This window comes from Citrus clementina, unplaced genomic scaffold (genome assembly GCF_000493195.1).
Source record: "Citrus clementina cultivar Clemenules unplaced genomic scaffold, Citrus_clementina_v1.0 scaffold_2, whole genome shotgun sequence".
NCBI lineage: Eukaryota > Viridiplantae > Streptophyta > Magnoliopsida > Sapindales > Rutaceae > Citrus > Citrus x clementina.
In genome coordinates this window covers 23,888,517-23,909,991 of record NW_006262688.1, presented here as the reverse complement: position 1 = coordinate 23,909,991, position 21,475 = coordinate 23,888,517, and the positions used below count along the sequence as shown (strand labels likewise).

The window sequence follows — 21,475 nt, the reverse complement described above, 5'->3', positions numbered from 1 at the left end:
CATATAACGGATTTTTATTAGTTTCAATAGATTTATGATAATCTATATCAATAATTTATGGTTTTAACGATTATTTAAGTGTCAAAAATAAAAATTATGCAAGTGATATAACTCACTCTTGAAAATAGGTTTGAAAGAATAACAATCTAAAATATGAATTGTTAAAGAAGAGTACTTTAAGGTTTATATATAATGGTTGGATTGACGCTCTCAACAATATTGATTACATCGATTTTGAAACCCCGTGAAAACTCTTTTCACTTCTCAATTTAAAAAAAAATACATATATAGAACATCAATAGATTTCTTTGCAGCATTGTTAATAGAAATTGATTTATTGGTTATATTGTCATAAATGATAAGACTATATGTATCGAGAGTTTTATTATTAATTATTTTTTTTATAAAATTATATTTTTCGGAAATTTTTTTTACCAATGTGAGTGGTAGAGTCACCATTAGACCTAAAGTGTCAGTGGCGGGCAAATTAGTCGGATGCATACAAATTTGACAAAGAGCTTCGTTGAGGCCATCGCATTATTCAAATCCATGCGTGACGACTTTTGGTCAAATTCCCATCCAAAATAAAATTATAACAAACTATTATCGGTTTCACAATGTGATGATGAATTTCGATTGTAATTAGTACTTTTAAAATAACGACGGCCATAAATAAATAAATAAATAAATAAAAGCAAAACCTAATTCGCACACTAATAATATAAACAAACAATACAACCAAAAAAAGCCAAAAATAAAGGGTCCCATTTACATTAAAATAATTTTCTTTCAACTAATAATAATAATAATAATAAAACACAAAGTGTGTGTGGGCAGAAGTAAAACTAAAAGCCAAGCTTCTGTCTGTGTGTGTGTGTGTGTGTGTGTGAGAGAGAGAGAGCATTTTCACCCGCATTTGCTTTGCTTGCTTCTTTTTTTTTGTTTTTAAAAAAAATTGGCAAATTTTCAATTCAATTTCAAATGAAGAAATTCCAACACAACCGCTAAATTTCTAAACCTTCGTATACGGTGGGTTCCGTGATTTTCTCTCTCTTTTTAATTTATATATATATATATATATTTATTTATTTATTGTAATAATGAATTAAAAAAACTAAAAAGGGTATAGTATTTATTTATTTTGGGATCTGTAACTGTGGCCCTAATAAATCTCCTTTTGCGAATCCGAAATTTTTGCTTTTGATATTCTGTTCTGTAAATGATAGGTAAAAATTTTGTCTAGAGGGATTGTTTTTAAAGAATTATGAGCAAAGAGAAGCCACCTGAGCCCCTTGATTTCTTTATCTGGACTGTTGAGGTAAACTTCATTCTCTCTTTTGATTTTTGTTCTTTTTAATTCGAAATCGTTTGCTTAATTATTTTGGATCTCCTTTTGTTGAATTGGATCTCGTCTGATGCCATTTATCTGTTTGTCCAGTTGTTTTTTTTTTTTTTTCATTTGGTAATTATTGAATTTGTGAAATAGGAAGTGCGATATTGACTGGGCTGTCAGTTTTAAATGAATTGGTGAGTTGATTATTGGTTGAGTAAAAAAATTAATTGGGGAAAAAAAAAATTTTAGCAGCGGGCTTTTGACGGAAGATATTGGGTTTTCTTATCCTAAATTGACTGTCTAGTGAAGGACGATTTTTGCTGGTTTGGGTAGAAATGATCGCCTGTGTATTGGTTGATGATTTGAGTCTCTCTTGGTAACAATGGCTTTTTGCTTGTGGTTTAAATTGTTGAATGCTAATGATGAGGATGATCAAGAAATGCGATAAGTGTAGAAGGTTTGTGTGTGTGTGAGGCTATGCAATTCGAGAAGAAAGGGTGGGTAGTTGTGTCAAATCATTTCTTTCCTGCTCAGATATCATCTGGGTCTGAGTTCAGTTTCAATTATCCTTTGTTACGAAATATGCAACACAAGTTGTGAAGTTTGGTCACAGAATATATTCATCTTAGCAATCTTTTGTTTGTGAGAGAGTACTGCATGCCTGGGAGGGAAGTTTTGGTCGCACTATAACAGCTACTGCAAAGAGATTCTGTTACGAGTACCAGTATACGGTTATGTTTATAAGGTAGTCTTGAATCTTCTGGCGATGTATTTGAGTATTAAGGTAAGAAACAGTTCTTGATGGTACTTTTAAGATGCTTTAGGGCTCTTGTTTAGCTAGATACGATCATAAAACCAGTCTTAAGATATTATGTCACCCATTACTGGTCAATTGTAGGATATATGGAATTTATTACTTGTGGACAGGACAATTCTTAAAGGAGAACAGAGAAGGCTAATGTTATCTGCTTGATTGGTCGTATTTATGTGCTCATAGCATGGATTTTATTAATGATGGACAAAATTGTGATTTGCCTTGTTCATAAGTTCTCCGGGTGCTAAGGACATGGTGTGATTAAACATGGAAATAACAATTATCATTACTTAGCAGCCTGTCTTTTGAAGAAAGAATTACATGAAATAATTTGACGAGCATTAATAGTGGGAATGGACTTGGAAACCTAACTTATTGAAATTACTCGAATACATTTACTTTGTGCTGATGAAAAGACTTTTTGATGCATTGACCTTTTTGGTTTATGGAAGAAAACAAAAAAGTGTGAATATTTGGTTTAATGACATGCCTCATGCATTGACCTTGCTGTCTTTTCAGGATGTTGGTTTATGGTTGGAAGAGATAAATCTGGGTGGCTATCGTCAGATCTTCAAAGAGAATGGTGTCAATGGTGAATACTTGGAGGGCATGTCAATGTTCACGACTGAACAGATTCTTCGGTTTATAAGACGGTGCCATATGAAGTGGGGCGACTTCATTACATTGTGTAAGGAACTCAGACGAATAAAAGGTTGCCCTCTCTCTCTCTCTCTCTGTCTTTCTTCCTGTGGAAAAAGTTCTGGCCAATTATGCATATGAAGTTAACATTATGTTTGAGAGAATGTTTAATCAACTTGCATATTAGATTATTTGAAATAGGGGCTATTTTTGGCTAGTGATGAGTCTTATGGTCATTACATTGGTAACAAGTAATTTATAAAATATGTTCATATCAATTCAAGCTGTTTGAACAAATGATAGAGAATAGTTGAGAAAAAGATTGCCTTTCTTGAATGAAATGAAGTTGGATTTATGCGATATTGGAGAGAGTAGTGCCATACTTTCTTCTATAAATTTTAATGTTTTGATCATGTTTGTTTGCGCAGAAGACTATCATCTTGTGTACTTGTTAACTAGATAGCTTTTCTCTCATTTGTTATTGTATTTTGGGCATTTTACATTATCATTGTTGACACCCAAATACATTTTTAGTGGCTTGTCTAAAAGGGGAGCAAAAAGTTCGCCGGCCTTGGTGGGCTCCGTCTTGCCTCTCTGTAGTATTTGTGAAGGTGGCAAAGCGAAACAGACAGTCGCGAGTTGTTTCCTTGAAGCTGGAACCATGATACAAAATCTGCCTTATGTGTATGTATATCTAGTTTTGTTTTTGTTTAGGAAACAGAGTAGGAAACAAAAACTCAATGTTTGTCTTAAATCTGGCAAGGTGTTGTCTATAGTTCTTCTTTGGAGAACTCTCTTACTTAAAGCACGAATACAAAAGCCCTTTTATATGTTCTGGTCTCGTTGATTTGGTGGTTGTATCAATTGTCTCATATCTGTGAGCAAAATACAATCAATGTCATATAAAGAAATGCTAATAGTTTGGATCACTCGTGAAGAAATTCACATGCAGAACGGTTATAGCTTGTACTTTCCTCTCATGAAATATTTTTATCAGCTGCTTGACTGAGATTAATTTTGTCATTTGTTTAGGGCTCATGATATGTAGTATTTTCCGGATTCAAAATAATAACAAGTACTTCTACTCTATCTTTGAAGTAGCGTCATATATTTCATGTTGCTGTAAAGGGAATGTTTATGATGCCGCTGGCCACAACATGTTTCAGGAAATCAATTTGATGCTTTTTCTTATCTCCAGAAATTTGACCGCAAAAAAGTGTACGCTGTTTCTATCGTTTTTAGTAGGCTTGAAATAAATTTCCAAAGCCCTTTTTTTTCACCCCCTAAAATAACAATTGTATATTTGTATTTATAAAATTAAAAATATATATTTGATTCCCAGAAAGTAAATGATCATTATTCATTCATTAACTGTGATGAGCAAAATTCGATTATTTTTTAAGTCCTACAACGTACAAGAAAGCTTTAAAAAGGAAGAGAGAAAAAAGAAAAAGAAAAAAAAAAGAGGCGTTTAAAGCTAATTACATAAGATCCACATTTAATCGAGCGGCTAAGGCTTGGGCTTAAAAGTGCAATCCACCACTCATCGCCTGAGCTCGATCTCAGTGGATCTCTACTCTCTCTCTCTCTCTCTCTCACAATCAAATGCAATTCAAATTTCCTCCCACTTCGCTATTCGCATTCAGAGTCAGTGGCTGGCTCGTGCTGTCGTGCTTACTACTCACTGGCAAAACAACACATAAACCCTAAACCTCAAGAAGCCAAAAAATAATAATAATAACAATAATAAAATAATAAAATGTTCTCTCCAGGAACAAAGAGAGCAAATTTGAGCCGGCGAAAAGAGCGAAATCAAGTGGATTCACATTCACCGGTAACTCCACTCGCCGAGAATCGTAAATCTCAACACGACATCACTTCGATCGCCAACCGGCCCAGCACCGGCACTCCTGCTCCTTGGGCTCCACGCTTATCTGTTCTCGCCAGGTATCGTCATTGCATTTCACCACTAGAAATGTAAATTGCTCCCATTTTTGTTTCAATTTTAATTTTCCGTTTCGTTATTTTTTATGCTAAATTTCCGAGTAATGTTAGTTAATGTTCGTACCATTTATTGTTTATACGATTGTCTGAGGTGATGCAACTTTTAATGAAGTTGTTGTGGAATGAAATCACTAACCGTCAAGTATAAGCGGGGATAGCCAACCAATAAACATTTTGCTAAATACTGTCACAACTTTAAGCCTAAGCTTAGGACAGTTAAATGTTATGTTTGTAACTGTTGTATTTCTACTTAGCTTCTATCAGTTGAAAGTGTTTGGTAAACATTTATATGTTTTTAGTTGGCAAGCACCTACTTATATTTGATAGTTAGTGATTTCGTTCTACAGGAGTTGTGGATTAAAAGTGACAAAACCTCAGTTCCTAACATATCTCTGGTGTAACATATGTTTTGGGGCTAGTTTTTAATACTTTGTGATGTTTTTTTTTTTTTTTCATTTTCTTTTTTGGTCCCTAGAATTCCACCTGCAGGCAAAAGTGAGAAAGGCGATGTGGTAGATCCTATTAAGCCTGTATTTATTGGAGAGTTTCCCCAAGTCGTTCGTGATGAACAGACCAGCATTCTTCGCAAGCACATTCCTGGTCAGTTCAATTGGCTCCAGTGACAAGTCTCTCTTTGCTACTATTTATTTGGAGAAGATTATTACAAACTCTTTTAATTTCTTTTTTGGCAGGTGATGCTTGTATATCTGGTGGAATAGATAGGGAAATGTGTCTTTCCTGGATTATCTGTGGAAGCAGACTCTTTATTTGGAATTACTTGTCGTCTGCAGCGTTAAACAATTGCGTTGCTCTGGAGATCCCTTCGAATGTTTTGGATCAGGGACATACTGGTAGAAATTCTTATCATGGTAGTCATTGGTTGCTTAGTGTTGTTAATTGGGATAGCACCTCAGTGCCAACAAATAAAGTTGCACGACATTGGAACTCTGCTGGAATTGTATTGTGTAACCAAAAAACCGGAGCTCTTGTATTCTGGCCTAATATTCGTGAAAGTGTAAATAATCCGGTTATCAGTCTTGTATCATCTGATGAATCAGAGGTTACTTCTTCGCCTGTTGATGGGAAGACTACCCCTAATGGTCAGTGGCATGGGAACAGGGTCAGGAGTAGTTTGATTGTATCAGGTACTTTTAACTCCATGATTGCTTCTGCGGTTCCTGGTACTCAACAGTCTTGTGTTGCCCTAACAAGTAGTTCAAGTGGTGAGCTTTGGCTGTTTTACTGCAGCCCTGCTGGTATCCACCGTAGCAAAGTATATCATGAGTTGGCTGGTGCATCATCTCAGAGCAGTGATGGTGGGCAACTTGCAGGGAGCAAGGGTTATCCAAGGTCACTAACCTGGGGTTACTCTCTGTCTTCTTCTAAGGAACCCAACTGGCAGTTCTTGTTGCTGACTGATCATGAGATACAGTGCTTCAATATTAAACTTTTCCCTGACTTGAATGTGTCAAAGCTCTGGTCTCATGAAATCGTTGGCACCGATGGTGATTTGGGTATAAAAAAGGATTTGGCTGGTCAGAAGAGAATCTGGCCTCTGGATGTGCAAGTAGACAATCACGGTAAAGTGATTACGATTCTTGTTGCCACTTTCTGTAAGGATCGTGTCAGCAGTTCAAGTTACACACAGTATTCTCTGCTGGCCATGCAATATAAATCTGGGGTAAACATCTACTCTGATATTCATGAAAGAGTCTTAGAGAAAAAAGCTCCTATCCAAGTGATAATTCCAAAGGCAAGAGTAGAAGAGGAGGACTTCTTATTCTCAATGAGGCTTAGGGTCGGGGGAAAGCCTCCAGGATCAGCAATCATACTTTCTGGTGACGGAACAGCAACAGTCTCGCATTATTATAGGAACTCTACTCGACTATATCAGTTTGACCTGCCTTATGATGCCGGAAAAGTTCTTGATGCTTCAGTTCTTCCTTCATCAGATGATGGTGAAGATGGTGCATGGGTTGTGCTAACCGAGAAAGCGGGAATATGGGCAATACCAGAAAAGGCTGTTGTAATTGGTGGAGTTGAACCACCTGAGCGAAGCTTGTCACGGAAAGGAAGCTCCAATGAAGGATCAGTACCTGAAGAGAGAAGAAACTTTATGTTGGCAGGTCCTAGAAGAGTTAGCTCTGATGCTTGGGATGCTAGAGATAGACAAAAGGCTGTTTCAACTGGGGTTGCACGTCGATCAGCCCAAGATGAAGAATCAGAGGCCTTACTTGGTCATCTTTTTCATGATTTTCTGTTATCTGGGCAGGTTGATGGTTCATTTGAAAAGCTTCAAAACTCTGGGGCATTTGAAAGAGATGGAGAAACAAGTGTTTTTGTCCGGACTAGCAAAGCCATTGTGGCCACCTTGGCTAAACACTGGACAACAACTAGAGGTGCTGAGATTTTGTCAATGGTATCCAGTCAGCTCAAGGATAAGCAGCAGAAGCATGAAAAGTTTCTGCAGTTTCTAGCTTTGTCCAAGTGTCATGAGGAGTTATGTGCTAGACAGAGTACGATCTACTGCCATTTGACTTGCAGTGCTTATTCAGATTTGGAATTTTTTTTCCCACCTTACATGAAGTGTGTCAGAGCATGAAATCTTGTTACTGTTATTTTGTGAAAATGGAAGAGATCTTCCATCTGCGTCCCCTTAAATTTCTTGCAGAACATGTAACAATTCATGACATTGCATGATTACACTTTTTTTTAGGGGAAAAAAAACTTAAGGTGTTTCAAGATGAGTAAATTTGTTTTTCGTGCTAACAGGACATTCTTTGCAAATCATCTTGGAGCATGGTGAAAAGCTTGCTGGAATGATTCAACTCAGGGAACTGCAAAGTATGATTAGCCAGAACCGTACAGAGATTCAAATTTCAGGTGCCCTGTGGGATCTTATTCAAGTAGTTGGTGAAAGAGCTCGCCGTAATACTGTGCTTCTGATGGACAGAGACAATGCTGAAGTCTTCTACAGTAAGGTTTCTGATCTTGAAGAGGTATTTTATTGCTTAGACAAACAACTGCAGTATGTAATTAGTGTAGAACAGCCACATGGGGTTCAGATCCAGAGAACATGTGAACTCTCAAATGTATGTGTTACTATAGTTCGCACGGCCATGCACTATAGAAATGAGCATCGCATGTGGTATCCACCACCTGAAGGTTTAACACCTTGGTCTTCTCAATATGTTGTACGTAATGGGCTGTGGAGCATTGCTGCTTTCATTCTCCAGCTGCTAAACGAAAGTCCTGGACTTGATATGTCTGCAAAATCAGATGTGTGTGCTCATCTAGAAGCACTCTGTGAAGTTTTACTGGAAGCATATAGTGGGGCTATCACAGCAACAGTTGAGCGTGGAGAAGAGCACAAAGGTCTGTTGAATGAGTATTGGAATAGACGGGATTCACTTCTTGACTCCCTTTATCAACAAGTCAGAGGCTCTTTGGGATTTCGTTACCAGGTCAACACATTTTCAGGTCATTTTTTTCCTTGTTTTAAACCTGCTGGTGGATATTTATGCATTCTTAAACTGATTGTTTTTCCAGGATTTGGATGAAATTGTTGAAGATAAAGATGTAGAAATGCTCAGAAAGCTTTCTTCAAGTTTGCTGTCTATTGCAAAACGGCATGAAGGCTACAAAACTATGTGGAAAATATGTTGTGACCTTAATGATTCAGAAATGCTGAGAAATCTTATGGTATGATGTGTTTGTTCACTCTTGCATGCTTTCTATTTCTTTTAGTCCATTTTCTAGAGCATCTGCAGTGATCGTTCTTGTGTGAGAAAGAGAAATTTTCTCATCTATCATTTGTCCATGATTTATGGCATGATTATCTGTTAAGAAGTTGCCCTCTACTTCTTAAAAATAATTAATAATATGTAAGTGAACTTGGTATCATGTGTTGGAGTTTGGATGGTATCATATGGCGGATGGATATTTTCTCATTCTTATAGGTTTTCATGCATTGATACATGTGCAGAACTACGTACTTTGTAAATATTGTCTTTTCTTATTGTTTTGGTTGTCATATCAGCAAACCTTACACAACTGTGTCAGTTTATATTTCCTTTTCTTTACTTTGTAGATATCATTGATGCAAGTTTTAACTTTGGTGTTTCCTTATCTTAATCGAGGCTTATGTGGTTATAACGTAAATGATTTATTACACAGCATGAGAGCATGGGGCCTAAGGGAGGCTTCTGTCAGTTTGTATTTAAAGAACTATATGAGAAGAGGCAATTTTCCAAGATTTTAAGGCTTGGTGAGGAGTTCCAAGAAGAGCTATCTGTTTTTCTGAAGTATCACCGTCATCTTCTTTGGCTTCATGAAATGTTTCTTCATCAGTTTTCCTCAGCATCAGAAACTCTTCATGTTTTAGCTCTCTCTGAAAATGAGAGCTCTATTTCATCAGCTGAAGATGGGGAAGCCGCTGACCATGTGATTCATGAACCAACATTGGCGGACAGAAAGCGCCTGTTGAACCTTGCAAAGATAGCTGTCATCGCTGGTAAGACTACTCTTTAATTCTCTGTATGTATATGTTGGCCTCATCTTGTTCTATTTTGGTTAAATTGATCAAGTTTTAAATTTCTTAAATGTGAGGCCATTTTGTACATATCGTTAAGCAAGTTTGATGTGAGTGCGGGAGGAAAGGCTCGATTGCATCAGTATGTAACTGTTCAAGAAACCAAGGTCCATCTCTGTCTCAAACATGAACGGGTGTAAGTTTTAACTGAATAATAGGCTGAAATCAGTGGCACTACTCTAGTGACCACACAAAGACTTAACCTCTATGCTTACTTTTTTTAAACTGCCTGTAGCACCAGGTATGGTAGCTCTATATGTACTATTGGGCTGTAAATATCATAAACAATCTGATTTTTGACCACCAACTCTACAAATAACTGCTATTGCATCTATTGAGAATTGGACCTGCAGGATAAAACAATCCTCTTTATTACAAATTGACAATCTACTTCTAGGCCAGGGAGATGGTTGAAAGATTTCAGCAATTAATATTATTATTCCATCCATTTTCATATGCTGTTTTTGCTTGTAAGATAACTTTCTTTTCTTTTGTGTCTACATCGGCAATTTGTTACCAATTTTGTGTTTATCTTACTAATCCTTTTGTAAATGCCAGCGGGTAAGGATGCTGATTCTGGAGCAAAAGTAAACCGCATCGAAGCTGATTTGAAAATTTTAAAATTGCAGGTCTGATGCAAACTTTTGATCTAAGGACATTTAATGAATATTGGCATGTTGTTGAATACAATTCACTTTTCATGGTTTATTTTCAAAATCACTGTTTTGTCCGTAGTTCTTTTCTACAACTACTGTTCATGGAGAAACACTGAAATCCATTTCAATCCTCTGCTAGTTTTTCCTGACACGCATCTGTTAAAAGTTTTTGCTTCCCTATTTATTTTATCAGCATGTTTGTTCGCCGTAAGTCCCAACTTCTTTATCTCTTGCAGGAAGAAATCATGAAAGTTGTGGCTGCTGATGAAGTGAAGCAATATGTTGGAGGACCACTCCTTCGCCCAGAGGAATTAGTCGAGCTCTGCCTTAAAAGTGAAAACCCTGAGCTTTCGCTGCTGGCTTTTGATGTGTTTGCATGGACAAGCTCATCATTTCGAAAGAGCCATAGACACCTTCTGGAGGATTGCTGGAAGAATGCTGCAAATCAGGATGACTGGGGCCAACTTTACCAAGCATCAATAGACGAAGGATGGAGTGATGAGGAAACATTGCAACAACTGAGAGACACATTGCTGTTCCAAGCATCAAATAGGTGTTATGGACCCAATGCAGAAACTATTGACGAAGGATTTGAAGAAGTGTTGCCACTGCGAGAAGGAGACTCAGAGGATCAGATTTTGAATGATTCAAGTTCTTCTGTAGAAGCGATATTGAAGCAGCATAAGGATTTTCCATTTGCTGGCAAGCTAATGCTGACCGCTGTCATGCTAGGCAGTGTACAGGATGATGTCAAAGTTGATGACAGTCCTTCCCCAATGGAATAACATTGATTTTGAATGGTACACACTCACCAGTTTTCCTATATTACTCTTGTTAAAACTTGTAAAATTGTGCTGAGATTTAGTAGCTCAGCATGTTTTGCCGTCTTAGAGACTTGTAAATATTTTCTATAATGGTGAATTAACCCAACTGATCCTCTCACAGATGATGATAACTTTACAGCAGGACTTCAAATTTGACCATGACAGATTTAAAGACTGTCTCGTCACAGCAGGTGCGCTTCATTTTTAATTGTGTAGTTTACCTATGGAGTCTTTATCCAGTGTGCGCATTCCTACGTATCAAAAATATGGATATGATGTACAAAAAGAAATCAAGAAATCAAAATTGTGTCCGGATTGATATACTATCTAAATTGAGACCGAGATGCAGAGCGTTGTTTAGGCCCTAGATGCAATAGTGCTAAACTATAACGGGTGAATGCTTGTTTAGTTCTTATATTTTGAGTTAAGTGTTCGTTTAATTTTTAGATTTGAAAAAAAATAGCTTATGACATTCTTGTTGTTAATGTACTACACCTTTATCCTTTATTTTTATTTTCTTTTATAGTAATGTTGTTGCAAAAATATTTTTGGGTTGTTGATAAAAAGAAAAAAATGATAATTTATCAAATTAACTTTAAAAGTAACATAAAAAATTGTATAATTTTTTTATATTATTAATTTATTTTTAGAATTAATTTTGTAAATGAATTTTTTATAAAATAATTACTAGTAAGATTATTGCACATGTTTAAAAAAACATTAGTTCTTTCACATTGATGTTTATTGGTTAATTTGTTAATAAATAATTATTAGTTAATTTGTTAATTAATTTTTTTATAGATAAATTAATTAATATCAATAATATTATTGGAAATGTATTATTATAAAAGAAAAAAAATAAGGGTAAGAATATGATATATTTAATTATAGGAATGTTTTGAGTTATTCTTTAAAATATAAGCACTAAGTAAATTCTTAAGCCAAAATAAAAACCAAACCAGTATTCACTAGCTATGACTAAACCGCGTCGGTTTAACCTTGAATTTGTATTTTCAAGCTTGCGAAAGGCCGCATTTGGTAGCTAGGTGTGTCTTTTGACCTTGAGCATTTTTCTTTTCTAGAACACTTTCCATTAATTAATCTAAATAGGACATGGGAAAGGAAAAGTTGTTAGTGGCATGAGTATTGTGTATTGATTTCACCGCACCGTACGAGGCTAAAGGGGTTCATTTGTAGTTTTGTACGCATGAATACGACTTTTTTTTTTGGTTTTCAAAGTCCCTTTTTGTACCATTTTTCCCCCTCAAGAATTACCTGGCTATTATTACTTGCTAAGCGTATACGCGCCCACGTTGTGGAAAAAGTGTAGCTGTTGACGCAAAAGCGTTTTAAGAGCCGAGGCGGGTCATCTCTTCTCTCTTGCAACTTGCTAGACTTTTGGTGCCTAAAACTAAAATACCCTATAAAATTTAACGTAAGCCTAATGTTAAGCCTCATTACAATATGAATTTTTTTTTTTTTTTTTCTAATCAATCTTAATCCAAAAAAATCAGACGTCATTGCATTAAGATTAAATTCTTACGTTCTGCTCTTATCAAAAAACGCGGCATGTGCGACGTACGCGGAAGGGAGGCCGGCTATATAGATAACATCTATTAACGCCCAACAATTCCGTGCCTTATATTTTGATTGAAAAAGCATTTGCGGGCAAGTGCTTTTAACACATCAGTTGTTACTTGGTAACTTCAACTGCCTTTCAATGTATCTTCTGCTTTCAGTTCTAGAAAGAACCTAGCTTCTTTCAATAATTAGCATAATGCAGGTGCTTCTCCTCGTCGCTGCTCGCTTCACTAAAAAAGGAAACCTTTTTTTTTTCTTGCCAATCATCAGACTTTTCCAGCCTTTCTCCATAAGTGAAAAGAAAAATTCGTGAAGCTGTCAAATCACTCGACTCAACCATCATTGGCTGAAACTTGAATTGGACTCTTGGTAGTTTCTGTTTCTGGTTCTCGTTTTGTCTCTTTTACTCCCTCCGCAGCTGCTTGGATTAAAAAACATGTTTCGCACAAACACCAACAATCAAAGTTGTGACAGCAATGGCAATGCTCTCGGCGCTGGCTTGCTCGTCACTGCCTCCGCCACCACTACCGCAACCACCACCAGTTCTACCTCCCCGTCTCACAAGTATGCCCGTCTCTGGCGCCGGAGCATAACTGTGGGCATTATTGTTTCTCTGAAGAAAACAACTTGTTTCCCCGGACAAGATTTACTGCCATCACCAACGTCTTCATCACCCCTACTTGTAAATCAAGAAAACGACTCAGATTCTCTGCAGCAGGAACCCTCAAACACTGACAGTGCCGTTCCCGAAAATGGCTTCATCAACGTTGTCTCAAAAGCCTGCAACAGTTTTTCCAGAAGATCTTTCAAGGATCAAGGAGCTTCAAGTTCGACTACAAGTTATGCTCCTGTGCCAACATCATCTGTTGAACAGGGACTCTGTAGAAACCTGTCCACTCAATCTCGACATGCCATTGACATTCCGTCCGAGATTGTGGAGGAAGAAAAGAGTGAAGACCGGATACTTCCTGACCTTCTTGACCGGATTGTGAAAGCGAGGAACCTGAATTTGCTTAAGGAAATTGGTGGTCCTGAAAAAGTTGCGTCAGCCTTTGGTTCCCACTTGGAGCATGGAATCCAGGGTGACCAATTGCCACAGCCGCAGATTTGGAACACAATCAAACCAAATCATGCAAGAGAGTTTTTCTTGTTCTTACTCAAGGCTAGCAACAATTTCAACATTCTCCTCCTGTTAGTTGCGGCTGCCCTGTCATTTGTCACCGGAACCATAGAGCAGGGGCCTAAAGACGGGTGGCATGATGGGGCTGCTATACTGATTGCAGTTTTTGTGCTTCTTACTTTTCCGGCAGTAACCAATTTTCGCCGAGCAAGAAAGCTGGAGAAGAAGCAATGGGAGGAGAAAAACAAATTGGAAGTGAAAGTTGTAAGAAGCGGGAGAGAACAACTCATTGCCGTATCCAATCTGCTAAAGGGCGATGTAGTGCGGTTGGCGAAGGGGGATCGAGTTCCTGGTGATGGCTTGGTTGTGAACAGCGATGGTTTAATGTTGGATGATGTGCTAAACTCCGAAATTGATCCTGATCGAAACCCCTTCCTGTTCTCTGGTTCAAAGGTGATGGAGGGGCATGGTACTATGCTCCTGATATCAGTTGGGGGGAACATAGCATCTGGCCAGGTGCTGAGATCAGTGAGCCAGGATCCTAACGAGAAGACGCTGCTAGAAGCTCAGACGGAAAAACCCAACGCTTATATGGAGAATCTTTCTCTTGCTGTCACTGTGCTAATTGCTCTTGTGGCACTTATACGCTTATTGTGGAGGAAACACAGTGGCGATGATCATGAATTGCCTGAACTGAAGGGAAATGTTTCGGTGGGGACGGTGATGAAGATCTTTGAGAGGTTTTTGTTAAAACCTCAAGGAAAAATTAGCATTTTGGTAAGCGCCCTTACTGTGGTAGCGATAGCAGTACAGCATGGCATGCCGTTTGTGATTACAGTTTCCCTCTTTTTCTGGAATGACAAACTGTTGATAAATCATCATGCAAAACCTCAGAATTTATCAGCCGGTGCCACGATGGGTATTGCTTCAGTTATCTGCATTGATGTGACTGGTGGTCTCGTGTGTAACCGTGTAGATGTTAGCAAATTTTGTATTGGTGAAAAGGATGTGAACAATGATGTGGCCTCTGAAATCAACCAAGCAGTTCTTCAAGCTCTTGAGCGAGGAATTGGAGCATCGGTACTTGTGCCTGAGATTTCTCTCTGGCCAACGACCGATTGGCTGGTTTCTTGGGCAAAATCAAGGAGTTTGAATGTGGAGTTTGTGGATCAGAATCTTTCCGTCCTAGAGCATAGAAAATTGAGCTCTAATAACAAAGTTTGTGGGGTTCTGGTGAAGATTAATGGTGGTGATGAAGATAAAATTATGCATATGCACTGGAGTGGAACTGCATCAACAATACTGAACATGTGTTCATACTACTATGATAGCGAGGGGAAAAGTTTTGAAATCAAAGGTGAGAAAAGAAGATTTCAGAAATTGATCAAAGATATGGAGGACAGTGGTCTCAGACCCATAGCATTTGCTTGTGGTCAAACAGAGGTTTCGGAAATTAAAGAAAATGGGTTACACTTGCTGGCATTGGCGGGTCTGAGAGAAGAGATCAAATCAACAGTTGAAGCTCTCAGAAATGCTGGTGTACGAATAATATTGGTGTCAGAGGATGAACTTTTAGCAGTCACAGAAGTAGCATGCGAACTTGGAAATTTTAGGCCGGAGTCTAATGATATAGCACTTGAAGGTGAACAATTCCGAGAACTGAATTCCACTGAAAGGATGGCCAAATTGGATTCAATGACTTTAATGGGCAGTTGCCTAGCTGATGACAAGCTTCTTCTTGTTCAGAGCGTGAAAGAAAAAGGTCATGTTGTTGCCTTCTTTGGAGGGTCATCAACCAGAGATACTCCAGCTTTAAAAGAAGCCGATGTAGGGATCACTGAGGAGAATAAGTGCACTGAAATGGCCAGAGAGTGCTCTGACATTGTAATATCAGCTGTTGGTTCATTGCTTCCAATTTTGAAGCTAGGCAGGTGTGCTTACTGCAACATTCAGAAGTTCACTAAACTTCAGCTGACTGGATGTGCCTCTGGCTTGCTTATAACCTTGGTCACAACATTGATTTTGGAGGAATCCCCTATAACATCAATTCAGTTGATTTGGGTATACAGCATTATGTATATGCTGGGTGGCCTCATTATGAGAATGGAGTTCAAAGACCAGGAACCCGTCACCAATCCACCGGCTAGGAGGACCAAGTCACTTCTTGACAAAGTGATGTGGAAACACACAGCAGTTCAAGTTCTATGCCAGGTTGGTGTCTTCCTGATCTTTCAGTTTGCAGGGCAGGTCATCCCTGGCATGAACAGAGACATTCGAAAAGCAATGACCTTCAATAGCTTCACACTCTGCCAGGTTTTCAATCAGTTCGATGCCATGCGCCTACTAAAGAAGGCGGTGCTACCAGTTGTCCTAAAAAAATTTAACGTTCTCATGGTTTTCCTGATTGTTATAGCTGCGCAAGTACTGGTGGTTGAGTTTGCAACAAGCCTAGCTGGTTACCAGAGGTTGAATGGGATGCAGTGGGGCATCTGTTTCATTTTAGCTGTACTGCCATGGGGTATTCATCGTGCTGTAAACTTCATTGCAGATTCATTCTTAGACCGGTCCTTGTCTGGTATTTTAAGGCTAGAGTTCTCAAGGAGGCAGCAGCATCGGCCATATGTTTCGTTTCTGAGTATCCCCTTTTCAATGTTCCTTTACATCTCTATATCTCACTATTACAACCCAGATAATTCCTTCACTTTTCGCTAGGTTATAGCAGAACAGAGTAGAAGAGGCCACATAGCCTTGAAAGTAAACCAGAATCATCGTCTTGTTTGATGCTGCTATGTTAATAGTCCCACTTCATTGATCATGTATCGGAGAAGCCTGCCTTTCCTAGCTAGTTGGGCTTTCTCGACGTTGTAAATAAATAAACAGTAATAAATTTTTTGTTTATTCCAATGATGCTACTGGCTCTTTCCATATTAAGCAATTCCCATTTGGACTTCAGTAACATATGGGAAACGTAAGATATGCAAAGAGATGTACTATTGAATGGCTTTGAAAGTACTCAATAATTATCTCATCCTTTGAATTTATGAGCTAATATTTAAAAAACCTAGATATGTTGAAAAATTATGTGATAAGTTAAAGGACACACCAGATTTTTCAATGGATCAATTTTCTGGCATTGAGCTACCAGCCAATTTTACATACGATTATCTTGTGGCCACTATTCTCTGTTGAAGACATGGCGCCCACAAGATCTTTCAAATCCCACGTGGCATAAATCCAACCTCTTTATAATCAGAAAAAATCTACATGGAAATCCACATCCATTACCACAACCAATTAGATGCTGCTGACGTGTAGATTTCCTAATCCACAACATCTCCCCATTTCCGATATAACCCATCTCACACTAAGCTCCTAAACATATTCAGAGTGCGAAAAGAAGCTTCAGCAACAAAAGGAAAAGCTTTCGCATAAGAACATATGGCAACCTCTGCTATCCAACAATCAGCATTTGCTGGCCAGACCGCCTTGAGGCAATCCAATGAGTTTGTCCGCAAGGTTGGAGTTGCTGACGGTGGCCGTATCACCATGAGGAGGACTGTCAAATCCACTCCCCAGAGCATCTGGTAACTACATTTTACACATTCTTAGTTGCTAAGCTTGCTTGTGTTATTGCTTCTTTATCAAGCGTGGCATGCATGTTTGATTTTGGTTACCGATATGCCATTAGTTTTCAGCTTATGTAAAAATAAATAAAGAGATCAGACATAACTTCAATTTAAAACAAAAAGCTCTAGGCGCAAGAAAAATTGTAATTCTAGCGTAAGCAGTCTCAAGTATCTGATCAAAGAAACCTGTAATCGACAAACAGGTACGGCCCAGACCGCCCAAAGTACTTGGGACCATTCTCTGAGCAAACACCATCATACTTGACTGGTGAGTTCCCTGGTGACTATGGCTGGGATACCGCTGGTTTATCAGCAGACCCCGAGACATTTGCTAAGAACCGTGAGCTAGAGGTGATCCACAGCAGATGGGCAATGCTTGGAGCTCTTGGCTGCGTCTTCCCTGAAATCCTCTCCAAGAATGGAGTGAAGTTCGGCGAAGCAGTTTGGTTCAAGGCTGGCGCTCAAATCTTCTCTGAAGGTGGCCTTGACTATCTTGGCAACCCCAACCTCATTCATGCTCAGAGCATTTTGGCTATCTGGGCCTGCCAGGTTGTGCTCATGGGTTTTGTTGAAGGATACAGAATTGGTGGCGGTCCTCTTGGTGAAGGACTTGACCCACTTTACCCTGGTGGTGCTTTTGACCCACTTGGTTTGGCTGATGACCCCGATCAATTTGCTGAGTTGAAGGTCAAGGAGCTCAAGAATGGCCGTCTGGCTATGTTCTCCATGTTTGGATTCTTTGTTCAGGCTATTGTCACTGGGAAGGGTCCAATTGAGAACCTCTACGACCACATTGCTGATCCTGTGGCCAACAATGCCTGGGCTTATGCCACTAACTTTGTTCCCGGAAAGTGAAGAAACTCATGACTTGATGGTGTCTGTTTCATCTGTAACATTATTCTATCTATCGTATGTGCTTTTGTGGAAAACTCTGTCATGGACTTACTAGTAGCTCTGTAATGTTACCATTAGAAATGCTATGCTCCTGATCTTTTATTTCCATCAGAATTTCAGAAGTTGATTTAGAATTTAAAGTGTTGATTGATACTTCGGAGACAACTGGAAACTGAAACATCTTTAGACTAAATGCATGCTAAAACAAATTAATCAGAGTCTTCATACTTGAGAAGACACCAGAGACTCACCAAAAGTCCTTGCAGGAGCAAGATCCATTTTTGAAATGATGGAAACGGCTATTATCTCTTACAATAATTTCACGATTATAAATACCAGAAAGGAGTTTTGTTACAGAATGACAATCATTGCAAACACGAAGGTTCTTCACTATGCGAATAGGACTTCTGGATTTGACATTAATAAGACCAAATGCAATAGCCAACCTCTCACTATGGTTTTCCAATTCTGCTTCCTTCTCCTTTTGATCTTCAATACACAATAGAACTTGAGTCGTGTCTGGAACATGCCCTGCAGCTTTCAATTTGTTTCTCATTTCACTCAACTTGGAATGTATCTCATCTGTTTGGGGATGAGACTTATCACCCACAACAAACTCATGAAGCACACCTCTATGCTCAATGGAACTGGAACCAGGGTCTTTTCTGAATCCTCTCTTCTTCATCATTTCTCTGACCTCTGAAACTTTGTCCCACTGACCAGCTGCAGCATATATATTAGAAAGGACAACATAGCATCCAATAGTGTCTGGAGCTACCTTAATCAAATTGTTAGCCGCATATTCACCAATATCCTTATTTCCATGGTTCCTTGCTCCACTAAGTAAACTCATCCAAATGACAAAGTTTGGTCTCATAGGCATACTCCCAATGGTACTTTTTGCCTCTTCAAGATATCCAGTTCGACATAAAATGTCCACCAAGCAACCATAGTGTTCAATTGTTGGCTCAATTCCATAATCATTGATCATCATATTAAAATACCGGTGACCATCATTGACCAAACCTGCATGACTACAAGCATTCAAAACCCCAATAAAGGTTATAGCAATAGGCTTCATTCCCATTCTACACATTTTATTAAATAGGTAAAGAGCTTGTGTAGCCATCCCATGCATTCCCAAGCCTACAATCATCGCAGTCCAATGTCCTACCTTCTTCTTGGAAATAGCTCGAAAAACTGTGAGAGCACTTTCTATGCTCCCGCACTTGGAATACATTTGTATCAACAATGTACCAAGCACACCGTCTACAACAAATCCATTTTTAACAATGTAAGAATGCATCCATCTTCCTTTATTAAGAACAGCTAATCCAGCAACGGCCGAGAGAGCACTAACTAACGTAGCATCATTAGGCAAAACATCACCTCTTAACATGGTCTCAAAGAATTCCAAAGCCTCCATAAACCTTCCATTCAACTCATAACCAGCTATCATCGAATTCCAAGTGATTAAATCCCTAATTTCCATGTCATTAAACAATTCACATGCTGAATCAACATCCCCTGCCTTCATATACCCATTAATCATCGCATTCCATGAAACCAAGTTCCTATTTGGCATCCTATAAAAAATCTCTCTAGCAATCTCAACTTTCCCACATTTAGAAAACCCATCAACCAAACAAGTCCAAGAAAACAAATCCCTCTCAGGCATTTCATCAAACAGCTTCATCGCAACCTCGACCTCACCCTTTTTTACATACCCGTCGATCAAACAATTCCAGGACACCAAATCCTTATCATCCAACACGTCAAAAACTCTCCTCCCCAGGTCAATCTCACCAAATTTAGCATACATACTAACCAAACTACTCAACACAAACTTATCAAACCCAAACCCAAGTTTGAAAACTAACCCATGAATTTGCTTCCCTTCTTTAATAGCACCTAATCTAGCAGCACCCTTGATCACACAAGGCAAAGTGAAATTATCAGGCAACAAAAACCGATGAAGCAAATCACAAAACAGAGTTAAAGCTTCGTGGGATCGTTGGTTAAAGACGTAGCACTTGATGAGAAGGTTGTAGAGAACCAACGAGGGATGTTGAAGAACTCGATCAAAAATGGATCGAGCATAGTGAAGGTTATTGATATGAGGGTCGACGTAAAGAGAGAGAAGGCGAGAAGAGATTCCGGAGTGATAAATGAGGTTGGTCTTGACGGAAAGGGCGTGGAGTTGTTGGGTTTCTTTGTGAGTGCTTGAGAATTTGAGAATATTCCAGTGAAGACGAGAGGGTAAATGCTTCTGGAGAGCATGAATTGGCGATGAGTGTTGCAGCGTTTGCGTTTGCATGGGCGCGCGCTCTTTGCGCAGCGTAGGAGCTGCGGAGCAAGTACAATGAGATCTATCAGAGTCTCAGAACACAGATACTAACAGTAGTTTAGAGATTCACATTTATACAGTTTATAGGGTCCAATGGAGTAGTTTTCTAACAGTTATGTTTGATTGGCAATGAGTTCTAATCTTGGTGAGAATTAGAAATTTAAATTTTATCCAGCTCTGCCTTTTTAAAAAATTAGTTACAAAAAATAGATGTCTTCAACACAATATAGATCCTCGAAAGGATCTCGAAGACCCACCAAAGCATGAAAGCCAAGCAAGATCTTTCGGAAAATAGATTTCCATTCCAAGAGTGCATAAACCAAATGGATAAGCTCACACTAACTTAATCTAATTCGGAATTTTCTTTGGAGGGTATGATAAAGGAATTGAAATGGAATAATAAAAGGTTGAGAATTCGAAAATCTGCGCAGTTGTGGGAAGAGAATTTGTTAATTAATATTATTAGCGCTGGCCAGTGCGTTGTTGGTGACTATTTGAATCAACTCATATAGCTCAAGATTCACAATATCTGCAGTCTGTAAATTAATTTTAGTATGCCGATTTGATTTCGGATGGTCTTTGTTTAACACTTGCGGTGTGTTTACTTCGTAGAATGAGAATTGCGTGGAATAGAAATTGACTGAAATGGGAATGAGGAATGAAAATAAGAATGAGATTTTAATGTTTAATTGACAAACATAAATAGAAATGGAAATGTGCTTGAATGCCATTGATATGTTTACTTGGCAAAATAAATGGGAACGAAGAATGTGAATGAGAATCAATTTATCCAAATACCCATAGTATTAATAATTAATAAAAATAATTAATTTATTATTATTAATATTATTATTATTATTGTTTTTATTATTACTATTATTATTAAATTTTATTATTATTAAATTTTATTAACTTTATTATTTTAGTTATTATTAATTATTGTTAATATTAATTTTATTAATATTATCATTATTAACATTTATTATTATTAAATTTTATTAACTTTGTTATTTTAGTTATTATTAATTATTGTTGTTATTATTTTT

General features: G+C 38.1%; 5 protein-coding genes across 13 annotated transcripts; 4 read left to right on the top strand and 1 right to left on the bottom strand.

Moving 5' to 3' along the window:
• Positions 1-832: 832 nt before the first annotated feature.
• On the top strand, positions 833-3,875 carry LOC18052035. The gene is made up of 4 exons (XM_006447702.2): positions 833-1,029; positions 1,227-1,318; positions 2,667-2,859; positions 3,321-3,875. Exons 2-4 carry the CDS (start codon positions 1,265-1,267, stop codon positions 3,449-3,451), a joined length of 378 nt encoding a protein of 125 aa, XP_006447765.1. The 5' UTR covers positions 833-1,029; positions 1,227-1,264; the 3' UTR covers positions 3,452-3,875.
• A 487-nt stretch (positions 3,876-4,362) lies between these two features.
• On the top strand, positions 4,363-11,376 carry LOC18052034 (nuclear pore complex protein NUP133). 9 transcript variants are annotated; one of them, XR_002907108.1, is made up of 9 exons: positions 4,363-4,733; positions 5,266-5,390; positions 5,483-7,306; positions 7,563-8,254; positions 8,340-8,492; positions 8,967-9,303; positions 9,399-9,488; positions 9,779-9,851; positions 9,940-10,000. XR_002907108.1 is itself a non-coding variant. In XM_006447699.2 (9 exons), the coding sequence occupies exons 1-8, from the start codon at positions 4,546-4,548 to the stop codon at positions 10,820-10,822; spliced, it is 3,939 nt and encodes a 1,312-aa protein (XP_006447762.1). In that variant the 5' UTR covers positions 4,363-4,545; the 3' UTR covers positions 10,823-10,837; positions 10,983-11,376. The 9 variants fall into 9 exon arrangements, 3 of the variants coding, with proteins under 3 accessions (XP_006447762.1, XP_024046356.1, XP_024046357.1); XR_002907105.1 differs by having other exon boundaries at positions 9,399-9,517; XM_006447699.2 differs by lacking the exons at positions 9,399-9,488; positions 9,779-9,851 and adding exons at positions 10,274-10,837; positions 10,983-11,376 and having other exon boundaries at positions 9,940-10,010.
• A 1,502-nt stretch (positions 11,377-12,878) lies between these two features.
• Positions 12,879-16,274, top strand: LOC18052033 (calcium-transporting ATPase 12, plasma membrane-type). The gene has a single exon (XM_006447696.2). It carries the CDS (start codon positions 12,879-12,881, stop codon positions 16,272-16,274), a length of 3,396 nt encoding a protein of 1,131 aa, XP_006447759.1.
• Positions 16,275-16,931: 657 nt separating this feature from the next.
• On the top strand, positions 16,932-18,216 carry LOC18052032 (chlorophyll a-b binding protein 151, chloroplastic). The gene is made up of 2 exons (XM_006447695.2): positions 16,932-17,146; positions 17,392-18,216. The coding sequence occupies exons 1-2, from the start codon at positions 17,001-17,003 to the stop codon at positions 18,041-18,043; spliced, it is 798 nt and encodes a 265-aa protein (XP_006447758.1). The 5' UTR covers positions 16,932-17,000; the 3' UTR covers positions 18,044-18,216.
• A 42-nt stretch (positions 18,217-18,258) lies between these two features.
• LOC18052031 (pentatricopeptide repeat-containing protein At1g08070, chloroplastic) lies at positions 18,259-20,927 on the bottom strand. The gene has a single exon (XM_006447694.2). It carries the CDS (start codon positions 20,397-20,399, stop codon positions 18,330-18,332), a length of 2,070 nt encoding a protein of 689 aa, XP_006447757.1. The 5' UTR covers positions 20,400-20,927; the 3' UTR covers positions 18,259-18,329.
• Between the last annotated feature and the right edge of the window lie 548 nt (positions 20,928-21,475).